This window comes from Ovis canadensis, chromosome 3 (genome assembly GCF_042477335.2).
Source record: "Ovis canadensis isolate MfBH-ARS-UI-01 breed Bighorn chromosome 3, ARS-UI_OviCan_v2, whole genome shotgun sequence".
NCBI lineage: Eukaryota > Metazoa > Chordata > Mammalia > Artiodactyla > Bovidae > Ovis > Ovis canadensis.
Genome location: NC_091247.1, coordinates 11,434,261 through 11,451,928, shown reverse-complemented (window position 1 = coordinate 11,451,928; position 17,668 = coordinate 11,434,261). Strand labels below are relative to the sequence as shown.

Below are 17,668 nucleotides of genomic sequence, written 5' to 3'. Positions count from 1 at the left end.
CCTAAGTTTGGGATGATGCTCATAAGACAAATTACTACAATTCAAAAGCAACAGAAACCAACTCAATTTTCCCATCGCAAAAATGAAAAGGCCTTGTATCAATGTTAAATTTTCTGATTTTGATGATGTCATCAAGGTGATGTAAGGGAACATTCTAAAGGATTTTGAGGTAGAGGGTTATAGTGTCCACAATTTACTCTCGAATGGTCAAACACACACACACACACACACAGCAAAAATGCACCAGAGAGCGAGCAAGAATGTGGTAAAATGTTAGGTGACAAAAATGAGTCAAGGGTATATATGACTATTCATTGTACATTCTTGTTACCTTCTTGCAAGTGTGAAAAGTCTTTTAATTAAAAAAAGAAGAAATAAAACTACTTAATAGAAAAGACTATTGCACCTTTACTACCATTTAAAGGCACCAGATGGGGAGAAATAAAAACAGTATCTTGATGGAGATAGCAAATAAAATGGAACAAAGAATTCAAAACATTTCTAAAATTAGTCTATCTTCATTTTAAAATAATTATTCCATATGGTATCTGGGGGCAAATCATTCTTCTCACAAACAGGGAACATCTGTTATATACAAACCTCATAAGAGGCTTGAGTATTAAACATAATGAAACAGCAAAGTCTCACACTAACAATTTTCAGACTATTCAAGGCAGCAGTTATCCCTGGCTCTGCAGAGCCAAGATACCAAGGCAAAAAATGTGAAAGTTAAACAACATCTAGAAAAACGCTGGTTACACATGGCCTGTTCAAATTTCTGGATATATGCAAAAATTTCACTCAGAAATTGAGCATGAGAGTTAAATTCAAAAATCCCAACTCTTCTAATGTAATTTTATCACTTTTTTTTTTAGTTATTAAAAAAAAATATTCATCTAGCATTTATAGCTAAAATACAAATGTACAAAGCTGACATAAAAAGTGTAGCTACTATTTACAGAACAGGCATTGGGTCAGATGGTTTACATACATCATTTTTAATCATCATACCCTGCATGCATGGTGGGCATTACTGACACCATTTCAGAGTGAGGAAATCAAGGCTGAGAGAGGAACCTTAAATGTCCAGGATCCCTCAGCGACTAAACGGCAAACAGAGACTCTGTCACTTAAAAACTCTCTGCACGTACCAGGCCTGTTCCCCAAGGCAGGCCTCCAGTCTTCCTTCTGCCTGGGAGCCCCTTTCACTCAAACCTCACCTTCTTCACGAACCTACTGTAACCTTCCTGTTTAACAGTATTATCTGGCTTCCACCCCAACATTCTCAAGTCCCCTTACACTGCATTAATTTTCTTTTAACTTTCTGTTTTGAGATAATTGTCAATTCACAGGCAGATGTAAGAAATAATAAACCAAGTTTTTGTACACTGTTAACTCAGTTTCCCCCAAAGGTAGTATCTTGCATAATTGTGGTATAATATCACTTACATTATGTTTTTTTCTCCTAGTATTTATCACTTTCTAACATAAAGCTGTTGTTATTGTCTGTCCACTCCCATTAAAATATAAACTCCTTGTAGGCAAGACACTTAAGTCTAAATTTTGTTCACTGCTATATCCCAAGCAGACAAAACAGGCCTAATCCCCAGAAGGAAATCAACAGATATTTGTAGAAGGAATCAAAGCACATTGTGCTGCCTCCTCTATCAGGAAATAAACCAGCTCTTTTAGAGACTACTTTGGTAAATAAGAGGATTCTGAAACATCAGGGAAACATTACACTCACCCATGGTGACATAAGGCAACTTATCAGTTGATCCATGAGGATAGATGCTGTAGAGGTGAGGTCCAGTAACATCTACTCCCCCCAAAACTAGGGCTGCACCAATGTAACCTTGATACCTGGTGATCAGAGCATGCATAAGAAAAAAAAAAATGAGTCTACATTGCATCACTATAACTTACTCAAAAGTTGCACGAGAAGTCAGACAACAAAAAGTTTTTCTTTCACTACTACTGCTTCATTAAATAGCTACTGTTCTGATGGGGAAAAAAATAAGGAATGGAGCAAACATATTTGAACATCTATCAGTCAAAAAAAACTGTAAATTGTATGAAGCACCCATGTGCCTTACATCATCTCTGCCTCACAACTCCCTTCAAAAGAAGACACTATAGTTCTTATTGTAGAGAAGGAAAAACCAACCCAAAGTCATTAGAAAGTCTCAGAGCCAAGCGTGGCTTACTCCGAAGATCATGAATACCCCTCCCATCAGACCTCTCTGTGATTCGAAAATAAGGTCCCTTCCAAGTCAATGGTGAAATGTCGTTAAACTAGAACTGTTCAAATTATCAACCTCACCACAGGAAAATCACTTTTGTCAAAATACCTTTCCCTTGAATAAATCCACAAAATTATGGCAGATAAGAGCTCATACTGAATAAAAGAAAAAAGTACTTCATTATGCAGGGAAGTGAACCATGAAATAACTCCATGACAGTTTATAAACCCATTGCTACTGTCCACAGTTTAAAGCCATCTCTCTCAGGAACATGGGAGAGACATTTTCCACCTGACCCCATCTGTTTAATTCTGCACATATTTGCTCCTTTGGACCCTCTACTTGGTTGGTTTTACACTTCTACAGATTTCTTTCCCTATATATGGATCAATTTTTTTTACCATTAGAACTGCTATACTGGATAAACATGCTGGCTTTAAAGTTCTCCAGTGTAAGCCTTTGGCTCTTTGGGAAGAAAAATGAAACTAAAACATGTTGAATTTGCCTGATGATACAATCATTAAAATTGATACAAATAAATTAACACAAAAACCAAAGTCCTAATTTTAGACTGCCTGAGACAGTTACCCATCAGGAAGTGCTCTAGGTCAAGTCCAATACTTCCTGCATCCCTTGATTACCAATTCATTACTTCAAATCTTCCATTTATAAGTGAAAAAATAAAGAGCAGGGAAAGATTTTAGAAGCAGTCTCAAGAGGGAAGAGAGGCCCAGACAGGGGAAGAAATTGGTCCTAAGCCACATGAGCTGGCAACAGGTTCAAGAGTAGATCTTGGAACTCTGGGGTGAGAAGCCAGAGAATCACCAGACCCACCACTCCCACCCTAGCCCAGTGCTTGATCCACTATATATATATATATATATATATATATATATATATATATATATATATATATATCCTGCCAAATAGACTGTTCAGTTAAAGTCAATAATAACCAGCTAGTTTCCTTCCAAGCTAAAACATAATCTGCTTGATGCCTTTAAAAGAGTCTAAGCTATTTTGGCAAGTCAATGAAATCCTTAAAAATTGATCCAGAAATTCTATTTCCAGGAATCTAATTCTAAAAATATAAAAGGATAAATATGCAGAAATGAATTCATAAGAATATTTACTGCAGTAACTGTTTATGATGCTAGAAAAGTGGAAACAGAATTACCTAAACTAATACACCTAGCTATACAGCAGAATACTACGCAATCATTAAAGATCAGGCCACGAGTTTCATACACAACTGATGGTAGGACAGCTTAGAACAATCTTTCTCGGCTACAATCCTGGCAATATGTATTAAAACGTTAAATGCTCCTATCTTTGACCCAGCAATTCCACTTCTAGGAATTTATTTTAGAATATAGCCTAAAGAATTAATAACACAAGCACCTAAAGATTCCACACTCCAAAGGATCCACAGAATACCATATAATTAAACATCTTAAAACAGGCAATATTGTTACTCTTTAAAAATTGGTTAATAATATAGATTATTATGATCCAACAAAAATTAAGATGTTGCTCAATGGCTCTTAAATTTTAATGGGGCATAGACCCCTCTAAAAGAATGATTAAAACTGTGGAATCTTCACCCATAACAAGTGCACACACGTTTTTCACTCTTTCAGCAGTTACAGGTCTACAGAACTCCTCCACAGGCTCAAGGTTAAAATCCCTCGATGCTGAGCTAGCTTACCTACTGATGGGAACAATACCAGGATGCACTATTATGTGAACAAGGTCAGTTACAAAACAACACAACAGTATTCCACCCCCTGCAAACACATATATGAGGATGTACACATGCAGAGTATAAAAGTCTCAAAAAACAGATCTCAAAGCTTCATAGTACATGTGCTTCAGTGGCAGAATGTCAGTTGAAATCTACTTCCTTCCTGTCACATTTCTGTAGTGTCTGAATATTTTACAATGATCATACATTACTTTTATAGTAACTTATAAAAGAAGATTATTTTCTTTTTGAAATATTCCAACATGGAAACTACTCAAGATGCACTGGTAGGTGAAAAGATAGATATAGATAGAAAGCACAACTAGGATCCCATTCTTGTAGAACAAAACATGTATTATTAAACACAGGGAAAACCCTGAAGAATGTACATTAACCTGTTAGCATCAACTGCTTATGCGTGGTAGAAATTCAGATAATTTCTGTATTTTTTTTATCTATCTAAACATATGTTCGCTTTTTTACTGTGAACATGCACTTATGGAAAGAAAGGCAGAAGGATGGACAAACAAACAAAAAGATTAGAAGTATTAATGTATATACAAAGCCAAAATGTGATTCTCCCTAAATGGCACAGTTTTAATTTTTTTCTTTGGGCTTTTCAGTATTTTCAAAATTTTCTACAATGAATATGCATATCTTTTGTTAAGGGGGGGGAAATACAATAAAATAAGTTTTTAAAGCCTCTGCATATTCAAATAGTTTCCAGAATATAGACTAGTATATCTAACATCTCTGACAGACTCAATAAGAAGGTTCCATGTTCAGAAGGAACAAGTGTCATCTACATCTTCTACATCCAGTCAAAGAAGAAAAATAAAAGTCCTGTTTAAGTAAAGAAAAAGATGCTCACTTCTGTTTATCAAACCCTCTTTTCTCACTGATTCACATACAAGAAAATGGATTATTTAGGAGGAAAAAAATAGCAATAAGAGTACACCCTGTACTCTATTTCAGCCTCTGAATGAGGATCTGTGTAGCAGGCCCTGTACAAGGCACTGCATAAGCTTGGTTCTTTATTCATTTCCTCCCCCAAAAGTTAGAGAAACAGAACTATTATCCACATTTTATTGAGGTAGAAACTGAGGCTAAGAAGAGTGAAGTGAACAGGCTAATGTCACACAATGTAAGCACTGTAGACAAGATTTGAAGCAACATTCTAAAGTCAAAATCTATGCTTTTTTTCCCCCTTATACTAGTGACTCACTTTATGTAACTAACAAAAACGTCAAAAGACAGAACCATAATTATCCTGGCATAAATTTTAAGTTTTCTTCTCCAAACTTTGATAAAATTCAACTTTTACACAGTATGTTAACCAAAAGACAAAACACTGAAACAAGAGATTTTAGAATTTCTGAAACATTCTAAAGAGATCAACAGAAACATCTGCTAGATTTAGCTAAATGCTTTAAATGACATTGCAAGCAATCTTGAAACAGGCTATTTACTGCAATTTTACAAGCTTAAAAATTGTTTTAAATGTAATGCACCACACAAACCACGAGAGGGAGCTTTGCATTTAAAATCAAAATCACAAGTGTCCAGTTATCCTGACAACAGATGTACTTTAACAAGTTCTCACACTGTCCTGGAAGAATCTGATAGGTGATAATTCTCTAGTATTAGGATGATGATTACATACATAAATAATGGAAATTGCTGACATAAAGACTCAGTACAGTCAGGGTAGGAACTGGATAAGTATGACTAGGCTTCCTGCCATATGACTCATAAACCCTGGTATCTTCCACTGTATAAAGGGGGAATTATTCCACTGGCCTTGCTGCACAGCTACATTAAACCTCATATTCACTTACTGAGGGGCCAGGACCATGAAGATGAAGACCTGCAAATTCACAGGAAGGCACAGGCAGACAGGAAATAAGGAAGTGAACCACAAGGACTGACATACCAGAACACTCGCTCTCACTTCTAAAGGCAACAACAGCCACTCAGTCCCAGATTACAGCCCACTTTATATTTTTATTAAAAAATTTTCTAAAAAGCTGGAAATCCATATTTTAAATTCAAAGCTCCCAATTTATAATTATTTGCCACTACTTTTTAAATACACTATGTGACCCAAATGAAATTTCTCTACAAGCTGAATATGGCCTGTGAGCTGCCAGCTTACAATCTTTGCTCTCTGTTCCTGCTCCCCTTTAACTCTCAAAGGCCTGGCTGCAGCTGCTACCAGTTTGGGCAGAGAAAAAGAAAATGTCTTGTGTAGGTTGCTTCATGAATGATGAGGGCCAGAATAAAAGCCTCTGATCAACTTTTCAAAAAATTTTAAAAGGGCATCAAGGTGTCCCTTCAAAAAAGAAGGAAAGAGGAGAGAATTTGTTGAAGGTAAGGCAGTCACAGAATGAGAAACCAGTGTTACAACTCAGGACTAAATGCCTAGGCTATTTCCTAGGCATTATTATATACCACACTGCCTCTCTTCTGAGAGCAAATGAAAAATGGACTTAAAATGTGAAAACTGTCTAGACCTATACAAACACAAAGTGATGGTGTGACTATTAAGGACTAATGAGAAACAAAACTCCTAAGAGGGACTCTCTATGGGAGTCAGTAGGGAGGGAAGGTAAGGGCAGGCAAATGACTGCACCTCTTTAAAGCCTCAGTTCGTTCACTTATAATTAGAGATGTTAACAGCCCTATCGCAGAGCTAAAAGGATAAAGTGAGATCACGCATAAAGCACTTAGCACACAACCTGGCACAAACAAATAAATGTTGGTTGATATTAACGTTATTATACCCACTCACAGCTAACTACAAATTGTCACTTCTCATTTCACTGTTACCTTACCCCTAAAAGAGGGAGAGGAAGTAATCATTTGTGCATGTTCACAAGATGAACTTAAAGGTTCCTTCCAGCTCTAACTTTCTAAGAACAAAAAAGGTCTTTGTATCCAGCAATACCCTACGCCTCAGGAAATTATTCCATTGGTCACATGTGATTCATTTATTGGAAAAAAAAAAAAACAGACCCCATAAATTCAAATACATTATCAAAAGCCTTATGAAATTAAAGTGGTTTTTCAGTAACAACTGATTTCTGGATTAAATGTGTATTTCCGAATGCTTTTTCTCTAGCTTCCAGGGCTCCCTTGGCTGAAAATCTAAGACATGAGAAAAAGATGCTATAGAAATCCCCATCCTGAAACCTTACCTGAAAAGCATCTGCTTCAGCATCCGGTTGGCCGTCACAACTCTGGGAAGGCGGCCGGTGGAAAGGGAGTGGAGCTCCAAGTTGGAAGAAATAAGCTGGGTTGTCATGTCTGTGTCCGCAGCTGTCCCAGCACCACAACAACTAAAAAATACAATTAGAAGAAGTGCAGCTGAAATTTAACTACCAAAGGGCTCAATTAGAAGTGGAGCTTCTTGGAAAACATCCGCAAAGGTGAGGGATATAGACATGTTTTTGAGTATACATGCACTGTTACTACTCTAGCCAATCTTAAATAAACATAAAATTAAGAGCGCACATCTAATTACATGTAAATATATTTTCCGTGGAGCAACAGAACCTTTCAAATCATTAGTTTATATGTTCTTAACAGTGTGCATTTTATGGATCCGAGAAAACACACAAGTTGTACAAAAGAGCAAGGAATGTTAAAAGTCTTGCATTTGCATCTACCAAGTATCTACTACTAGGTACCAGTCATTCCCAAGTGCTGAGGATAAAGAAAATATGACACAGTAATAGCACTTGATTTCAAAGTTGAGTATAAGAGACATATACTACAATATAGTAGCATAGGTAGAAAATGCTATAGGAAATTGGAGGAAAGAGCAATTCACTCTGATCTTTGAGGTTTCATTTAAGCTGGATTTGGAAGGAGAGAATAAAAACACTATACAAACAGAGAAGAAAGGGTATTTCTAAGCAGAGGGGCTCCAAAAGCAAGGGTAAAACAGCTTGGACATGAGAGGAACAGGGACATGAAGGAGATAGAGACAGTCCAGGTACAACTGGAACATAGGGTGAAAGCAGCTAAATTAGGATGAAAAGATAATCTTTTTGTGAAATCGTACATGACTTTAAATATCATACTAGAGTTTCAATTTTATCCTGAAAGCAGTGTGAAATGTGAAAAATCTCTTGAAAAAATTTTAAAGAGGAAAGGGAGATCTATGAGATCTGTGTTTTACAAAACCCAATATGGCAGAAAAGTGAACAAAAGAGATAGAGAAAAGACCAAAAGCAGAGGGACCATTTAAATGACAACTGCAATAGTCCAGCTGAGAAAAAAGAATTCAAACCAAGGCCTCAGTAGAAGGATAGGAGGGAGTGGATTCAAAATGCACACAAAAGGCAGAACTGGGTCAAAACTGAACTAAAGCAAAAAGAGGACTAGAAGATAACTAGTTTATGTCCATGGAAATGCCATTTAAGGGAGACAGAAAGAAAATACAGACTGAACAACAGGTTTTATTAAGAAACAGTAAATGCAATTTTACCCCTGGAATGTTTAAAAAGGAGTAATTCGAACTAATCAATACTTACTAAATGTTAGGAGATATGAAGTGTATTTTTGAACAGTTCTTGTCCGCAACAACCATCCCTTCAGTTGCCCTTGTATCTGCTCCAAGAACTATGCCATCCTGTTTTTCAAAAATATATGCTTTTAAACAATTTCACATATACAAACAGTCCTCTAGCTCAGGAAAAACAATACTGACCACACCCTGCTCCCTGAACCACTCCCCTACCCACTGAAATACTGTGCTATACTTTCAGCATTCAAGAAAAAGGCTTATTAATAAGCATTACTGGTTGAACCCTCAGTAGACAGTAGGAACTATCATTCCTGTTTATAAACGAGGCTCAGAGGTTCAGTAAATTCCTTACAAATCACAGAGCCAATATGAGAAAAGTCTGGATTAAGATGCAGAAATCCTTCCATTAAATTAGCCAGGTCTGTCAATTTCTTTTTAAAAGATGTCGCTCTTAACCTCTAACAACAATAACCAGTTATCTCTTTTGACCCTTACAACAATTTAGATCAGGAGTTATTATGGCCACCTGGACGGGAAAGTGTGGTTGTGAGAAAGAAAGTGACCTGCACAAAGTTAGAAGCAACAAAAAAAAGGCTAAACGGTTAAACAAATCTCCTTTTTTCCCATTACATCATTCTGTTTCCTCAATTAGTAACGTTAAGACAGAAAATTGGCTTCCTATCGAAAACTACAAAGCGAGGTAAGAATATAAACTGTCGATAAGTGCACAAAAAACTGAGTCTCTCCTAAAAGACCTTTTCCTGATGTAGTACGCTGTAAGATGTGCCCTTCCTCACACAGCCCAGAGAAGTAAGAGACCAGGTGGCCTGGTTCCTGCTGCTCTCAGCCAGCTCCGGCTTACCTTATAGACCACACCTGCGATAGTCGTCCCAGTTTTCCGGGCCGTTGGAAGCTTGTACCCTTTCTTTGCAAAATCGGCTTCCAAGACGGCATTTCTGAGAGCAAATGAGAGAATAAAGCGTTGAAGGCCAGGACCAAATTGTGCCGCACCGGCAGGAAGAGTATCTAATAGGGAACTCAGGAAAAAGAAAAACGACTAGCATTTGCTTTCACGCCCATGTTGACTGGTTCCTCCCTCAAAGAGGACTGTCCCGTTTTTCTGCGAATAGAGCGTCTGACAGGACCCGCACCACGCCTAAGGAGATGGAGATGGAAGGTGTCCCGGTGCGCCGGGAAAGTGGACGAGCCGACCCGGCCTCAGGAGAAAGTCACGCTCAGGCCCAGATTCCCCTGAGTCACAGGGGCCGCGGGCCGCGGGCCCCCTCTGTCCACCCTTGGTTCAGACTTCCTGGCCCAGACCGCAGCCCAACTGCGACCCCGACACCGCACTCCTACTCCCGCCCTGAACCCGGCCCCGGGCAAGGCCACACCTTCGGCAGTTATCGAAAGAGAAACCGCCAACTGGTGGTTCATACACTGACACAGCCGCCATCTTCCCGAAAAAGTACTTCCAGGCCGGGGGCGGGAGCCAACAAAATGAACAAATCACTTCCGGCGAGCTAGGGCTGAACGGGCGGAGCAAACTCCGTACTTGGGCGATTGATCTTAGAGTTACAGGCTCCTAGAGGAGCCTGGCGATGTTTGGAGTAGAGCGCCTCAAGTGGAGGGGAGGAGAAACTGACGCCCGGAGTAGGCAGAAAGGACTTTTTATCTAAGGTGGACACGCCACAGACCCGGCATCCTGCGGTGTCTACTGCAAATTCGAATACATGGGGATTCAGAGACAAGCACACCCAATTTCCAGGCACAGCTCCACCGCCTCCTTGCAACTCTGAATTTGTTTCCTCTGCTGTCAAGTGGGGAAAACAGCTGCCTAAAAAGGCTACTGTGGAATAAAAATGAAGCCTAAAAAAGAAAACTGCTTAACATCATTAGTCATTAGAAATCACAGTGTGATACCATTGCACACCCACTAAGATGTCGATAATCAAAAAGACAGAAAATAACAAGTGTTGACAGGAATGAGGGAAAACTGGAACCCTCATATGTGCCTGGTGCAGCTGTCCAGAAAACAATTTGGCAGTTTCCCCCCCCCACACACACAGAATTAAACATAGACCTAGCAATTGCCTCTTAGGTATATATCCAAGAGAATTGGAAACAGATGTTCACAAAAACTTGTACACAAATTTTTATAGCAGCATTACTCATAATAGCCAAATAATGGAAACAATCCAAATGCCCATCAACTTGATGAATGGATAAGCAAAATGTGGTACATCAGTGCAACAGAATATTATTCATCCATCAAAAGGAATGAAGCATTGACACATGCTACAACAGAGATGAACTTAGAAACATGGTACTAAGTGAAAGAAGCCAGGCACAAAAAGCACAGGTAGTATGGTTCCATTGCTATGACGTATCCTCACTAGACAAATGCGCAGCCAGAAAGTAAAGCAGTGGTCACTGGGAGATGGGGCAGGGCTCCCCAGGTGGCTCAACAAGAATCCATCTGTTCAGGAGACACAGGAGACTCAGGTTTGGTCCCTGGGTGGGGGAGATCCCCTGGAGAAGGAAATGGCAACCCACTCCAGTATTCTTGCCTGAAAAACCCCATGGAAGAGGGGCCTGGCGGGCTACAGTCCATGGGATCACAGAGTCGGACACAACTGAGCACAAGGAGATGGTGCAGGAGGAGAAAGTGGGGAGTGACTGTCTAATGGATACTGAGTCTCTTTTGGGGATGACAATGTTCTGAAATTAGATGCTTGTAACAGTCACACCACATTATGAATGTACTGAAAGCCACTGTGCTGCACATTTTTAAATGGTGACATTTTTGTTATGTTGATTTTATTTCAGTTTTTAAAAAGCTCCTGTGAAAATTGAAAACTGTACATAAAGAGCATTTATCCTGGTAGGTAGCAACTTCTCCATAAATAGCTATTATTGTTAATACATTCATTTCATCCTGCCAACAGCCTCAAAGGTAGCTATATAATTCAACTCATTTTATTGATGGAAATTAGGATTCATTAAAGTAAAGTAACTTGTTCAGATTTACATAGAAATAGATCATAGCCCCAATAATTGTGAGATGAATTAATTTATTCATTCAGCAAATATTTAAATGATTCAACTATGTAATTAAGTTATTCACTCAACACCTACTATGTGTCAAGCTTGTTTCTAGGGATGAATAAATGAATGAATGGCGTCTCAGTCACCCAGAACCATGCCTATCACAACTATGTGTTCAATAAATATTTGTCAAAGGTTAAGTTCCTTTTCATTACTTTTCTGGGTCTTTTGTGTGACATTAGGAGAATGACAAACCTAGACAGCATATTAAAAAGTACAAACATCACTTTGCCAACAAGGTCTGTATAGTCAAAGTTGTGGTTTTTCCAGTAGTCATGTACAGATGTGAGAGGTGGACCATAAAGAAGGCTGAGTGCTTTCAAACTGTGGTGCTGGAGAAGACTTTTAAGAGTCTCTTGGACTACAAGGAGATCAAATAAGTCAATCCTAAAGGCAAACAACCCTGAATATTCACTGGAAGTGCTGATGCTGAAGCTGAAGCTCCAATACTTAGGCCACCTGATGCGAATAGCCGACTCATGGAAAAGACCCTGATGCTGGGAAAGATTGAAGGCAGGAGGAGAAAGGGACAACAGAGGATAAGATGGTTGGATGGCATCACCAACTCAATGGACAGGATTTTGAGCAAACTCCCAGAGACAGTGAAGGACAGGGAAGCCTGGCATGCTACAGTCCATGGGGTCACAAAGAGTCAAACATGACTTAGTGACTGAACAAGAACAAAGGAAAATGAAGCCTCACTCACCTGTCTTCACAGGAATCTACTGACGAAAAAGAGTAGGTATCTCCCAGCTCACCAAGTTTCTGCTTTGTTGAATGTGAAAACTAAAAGGACAGGCTCTGTTCTAGAAATGTCCCCCTCCTGATGCTGCTGCTAAGTCGCTTCAATCGTGTCCGACTCTGTGCGACCCCATAGACGGAAACCCACCAGGCTCCCCCGTCCCCGGGATTCTCCAGGCAAGAACACTGGAGTGGGTTGCCATTTCCTTCTCCAATGCATGAAAGTGAAAAGTGAAAGTGAAGTTGCTCAGTCATATCCGACTCTTAGCAACCCCATGGACCACAGCCCACCAGGCTCCTCCATCCATGGGATTTTCCAGGCAAGAGTACTGGAGTGGGGTGCCATTGCCTTCTCCACCCTCCTGATGAGAGAGGCTCAACTCCGTAAGACCTGGATAGGACAGGTCACAATTCAACATGCCCCAGATGCCATAGGGTCAGTAAGTAGCAACAGTAACTGAATTTAAGACCGCTTTCACAATGTTCCTCACACTCTCTCACACCTGCTCTGGGCTCAGCCCTGAGAGAATGAACACAAAGGTGAATCCAATGGAGTTCCTCTCCTTCTTGCTGTGGATTGAACTGTTCCCTCTCCCCGAAATTGATACACTGACGTCTCAAATCCCAGTACATCAAAATGTGATCTTATTTGGAGAGAGGAGGTAATCAAGTAAAAATGAGGTCACTGGAGTAGATCTTAATTTAGTAGGACTTAGGGCCTTTTCAAAGGGGAAATTTAGAGACAGACCTTCAAACATGGAGAACCCCATGTGAACATGAAAATCACTGGAAGCTATGTAAGAGGTCTGGAACGGCCCTCAGAAGGACCATACCTTGCCAATACCTTGCTTTCAGACTCAGACTTCTAGACTTCAAAACTGTGAGATGGTAAGTTTCTCTTCTTTTCTCTTCTTTATGGCCACACCTGAGGCTTGCAGGATCTTAGCTCCCCAACCAGGGCTTGAACCCCGGTCCTCAGTAGTGAGAGTCTGAGTCCTAACTGCTGGACCATTGGGGAATTCCTGACGATACTTTTCTGTTATATCTGTTATGTAAGCCACCCCGTTTGTGGTCCTGTTACAGCAGCCCTATGAATCAAACACACCTCATGAGTTCACTGTCAGAGGGAGGAGAGAAGGCCCCAGAAAGACTCACAGCCTGGTGTGCTAAGGGTTAGATGGAGGATGGATGGTGCAGAAGCCAAGAGGCTCAGAAGGACAGAGCAGGAGCTCGTGGGGTGGGAAGGCAGGAAGAACAGACACCCGAGCGAAGGTCTGGGGTATGGGACACACAAAACCAAACAAAAAGCCCTGGCACGCTTGGTTTTCAGGAAAGAGGGATGAGGCGGATGTGCCTGCAGCAAAATGAAGCAGAGCCCGCCCCGCCCCACCCCACCCCACCCCACCCCACCCCACCCCACCCCACCCCACCCCGCCCCACCCCACCCCGAGAATGGTGGCGGGGCATCTGTGTCCAGCCCCGGGGTCTGGGCGGGAGCTAGAGGAGCCTGGCAAGGATGTGGAAATGATCTGTCATCTCAGTTTGTCCTGGGGCATTTCTCTTCCTAACTGGGTCTCTTTGGTATGGTCTTCACACTCAGACAAGCTTAAGAGGTGGCGTTGTCTTCCATCTTCTGGAGGTGGCTCAGCAGAGGCAGTCGGAACCCAGCAGAGGGCGACAGAGAGCCTCCAGGCGGCCTGGACCGGCCCCTGAGACAGCCAACCCAAGGCCCTGAAAACTCCACTCTGCCTGGGGCAGGGCCGTAGGGAGGGCAGCTCTAGACAGATTCCTGGCACCCAGAGACCCTGCTTCAGCCTCCCTGTCCAGCATGACTGCTTTGCCCTGGGACACAGCCCAGTCCTGAACCTGGGCCTGGACACAGTCCCAAATTAATCCCTGGCAGTGCCACCAAACCTGACTGACTAGTAAAGCTCACTTCTGCTCTGGATTTGGCTGTGTGACCTCAGGGAAACCATTGGACTCTCTATGCCTGTTTCCTAATAATATAGTAACAACAAACATTCCCTGTGTGTCCCCCACAACCTGTTCTAACCACTTTGTGTACCAGGTCTCATGGTCATCCTAGAATAAGCCAACACAGAAAACAGATGATCCAGAGACAGACACAGTGCCTGCCTTCTGGGAGCTGGCAGTCCCTAAGGGTCAGGCATTACTGCCCAACTTTACAGGTGAGCAAACTGAGGCCCAGAGAAGTGAAGTCGTGGGCTCAAGATGATAAGTGGCACACAGCTAAGTAACAGAGCCACAGTTTGAACCACGTGCCTCCCAGCCCCAGACCAGACACAACACCACTTTCCCGACCCCTGGCAATTACGGTCCAACTGGAACCCAAGCTCCCGTGTCCCTCAGGGCTTTGCTAGAACAAAAGCAAGCCAAGCTCAGCTCGTTCCCAGCTGCGTGATTGGAGGCTGGTCTCTTCACTGCTCATCCGTTTTCACGTATATAAAATGAGAGCACATTACGGCGTTTCTCTTGCCTTGTGCATGCCAAGTAAGAGCATGGATGTGAACTGTAAAGCACTTCATTCGTTCAGTCAGTCATTCATTCACTATTTGTTAAACCCTTCCTTAGTGCCTGGGCTCTGTGCTACATCACAGCCTCAAAGGGCACCGGTCTGGGAACTGCACCTCCGGTTCACCGAGCTACGCGCCCTGAGTGCCAGAGCATGGCCAGGAAACGGCTCCCCAGAGGGCATGAGGCAGCAGGGTGGGCACCCAGAGGACAGGAGTGAGCACGGAGGCCAGGAGAGGAGGGTTCAGCTGTGCACGGCCCCTGCGCCCGCCCAGAGTTTCCAAGGGCCTGGCAAGCACCCTCCCCCAGCCTGCAGGCTGCTAGGAGCCCAGCGTGGGACGGGCCCTGGAAGGCTCACCCCCATCCTCTATCAGGATACACACACATCCGGGGGTGCCCCCCACAAGGAGACTTGGCCATCTTCCCATCGCAGGGAAAGCAGCCCATGATGCTCCCGGTTGCTAAGGCAACTGGGCCCTTGTTTTTCCTTCTTCATAAATAAGCTATAAATAGACAGGGCAAACCTGGGCGCCTTCCTTTGCATGAATTAAAGCAGCTGCTCCCGGCTCCAGGGTCCTGGCACAGCATCCAAGTGCCAAGCCTTGCTGCACAGGCCACAGAAACACAGCTCCAGCGGGAGGGCACGGCAAACACACGGCAGCATCGGGTGTGAATTCCCCCCACCGTCTCCAGACTCTACTGGGGCGCTTAGCAGATTCTGGGGCCCTGCCAAGACCCACAGAATCCCAATCATTGCAAGTGGGACCTGAGGTGAGAGTTTAACTACTTAGCCCCAGTAGATGAGAAGAACCATGGGTTTGCCCACCCAGCTGATGGTGAGTAGGAATGGGTATCCTCCCTTCTTCCCATCAAGGGTCTGCGCGAGTCACAAGGAAGTCATGAGAATACATCCCATTTTGAAGGGCTTCGTAGGCTAACTCAGAAGCTGGGCCTGTCCGGAGGGCACTGGGGAGCCACGTGAGGTGTGCAAGCGGAGAAGCACTGAGACTTCTCTCGGAAGAATGGGATTCCCACTTGACAAAGAAAGTTTGAGCAGAGTGCATCACCCAGAGACAGGGTATCCTGAAGGTTGCTGGACCACTGTGACAGATGCTTCCTCCAACCAAGCCTCTGACTGTGTGCCTCGATCTAGTTCCCCGTCTTCACCATGGTCTGAACATGCCAAGCCCTCCCACAGCAAAGCAAATGCTACCTCATTCATTCATTCATTTAGAGATCCCTTAAACAAACTCCAGTTCTGTGTCTGGCATTGTGCTGGGCTCAGGAACACAAAGACTCTGCCCTCAAGGGAAATGGATACAAGAATCAATGTGAGAAGCTTAAAGGGCCAGAAAGTTCTGATAGAAATTTCACAGGGTACAGAGATTCAAAAGGGAGAGGACAGCTCCCCCAGAGGAGGAAAAGCAACAGTAAGTTCATCACAGAGAACATGGGATTGTAAACAAAACTGAAAAGATGAGTAGGAGTCAGCTAGCTGGGGTTGCAGGAAAGAGAATGGGAGCTCCAGAAGGTGGAGAGTCTGAGCAGACACGTGGAGGCACGTTGGAGGGCATTCAATGAGAGGGAGTGAAAAGCCAGAAACTCAGCAGGGACCAAGGCAGGCAGGACCTGATGTCCGTGTATCGTGCAAATCAACTTGGCAGCTGGTCAAAGGGTGGGGTGGACAGGGAGACTCTGGAAATAGGCCATCCGGGAGGAAACTACAGTCATGGGCCAGGGAGGAGGTGAAGATGATCTGAATAAGGGTGGTAGCGGTGATGATGGTAAGAAGGGAACCATCTCAAGAAATATTACAGAAGGTCAAACCGGGTGGTTAGAGGTGAGATGGGAGGAACAGGAGAAATGGAAGAGTTGATGTTCACCAGGGGTCTGACTTGGGTGGCAGGATGGGTGGTGGCAGGAAGGTCACGTGGGTCCCTTTGGGATATACTGCATTGGAGGTCTGGGTTGGGGAGGGAGGTGCAGGACAGCAGGAGAAGGCCATGCTAGTCCTGAATGTGAATGAGATGCTTCAAGAGAGTGGGCAGAGGCAGAGAAGGGAGCCAAGGACAGAGGCCAGGGACGGTATTGCTTGTCAGGCAGGTAAGGATGAGGAGTGGGCAAAGAGTGGAGAGAAGAAGCAGGCAAGGAGGCAGGCAGGGCCCAGGGGAGAATGACGTCAAAGCCACCAAGTCGGGGGAGGAGGCTGGAGACAGGGAGAATGGCCAAGTCCCGACAGTCCAGTGAAAGAAGGATGAAAATGCATTCGTGGGAACTTTCTCATCAATTAAGCTGCTGTCATCAAATCGATCAAAGAATTTTTTCTGATAATAATCCTCAGTGTTAGCGATGATGTGACAAAAAGCACTTTTGCCATTTGCTCATGAGTACAACCTTTCTGGAAAGCCACTGTCCAAAATAGTTCAAGATCCCATACAACAAGTACCTGAGCCCTTCAAAATTTGCCAAGAGGGCAGCTCTCATGCTAAGCAGTGCAGTTTTTTGTATATCAGCTATATTGCAATAAAACAGTTCCCTTTCTCTCTCCCTCTCTCCCCGGTGAATCACCTGAAAAATCATGTAACACTCCACACTAAATTCTAGAGGATGAATCTCGCTAAAACAAAGGATGTTCTTCTACATAAACACAATACCACTACACGGATTTAGTTTTACTTAAGGATTCAGTACTTCTATTTAATATTCAATCCACTTTCAAATTCCCCTAGTTATCCCACTAAAACCTCAATGATTTTTATGATCCAGGATCCC

General features: G+C 42.7%; 1 protein-coding gene across 1 annotated transcript in view; it reads right to left on the bottom strand.

Moving 5' to 3' along the window:
* Positions 1-10,070, bottom strand: part of PSMB7 (proteasome 20S subunit beta 7) — a 56,631-nt gene extending 46,561 nt beyond the window's left edge. Inside the window, exons 1-5 of the mRNA XM_069582522.1 lie at positions 9,910-10,070; positions 9,381-9,474; positions 8,526-8,623; positions 7,185-7,325; positions 1,748-1,863 (exon numbers count right to left, since the gene is read on the bottom strand). Coding sequence (XP_069438623.1) covers positions 1,748-1,863; positions 7,185-7,325; positions 8,526-8,623; positions 9,381-9,474; positions 9,910-9,971 — 511 coding nt within the window. The 5' untranslated portion in view covers positions 9,972-10,070. The remainder of the gene's footprint in view (positions 1-1,747; positions 1,864-7,184; positions 7,326-8,525; positions 8,624-9,380; positions 9,475-9,909) is intronic.
* Positions 10,071-17,668: the final 7,598 nt, after the last annotated feature.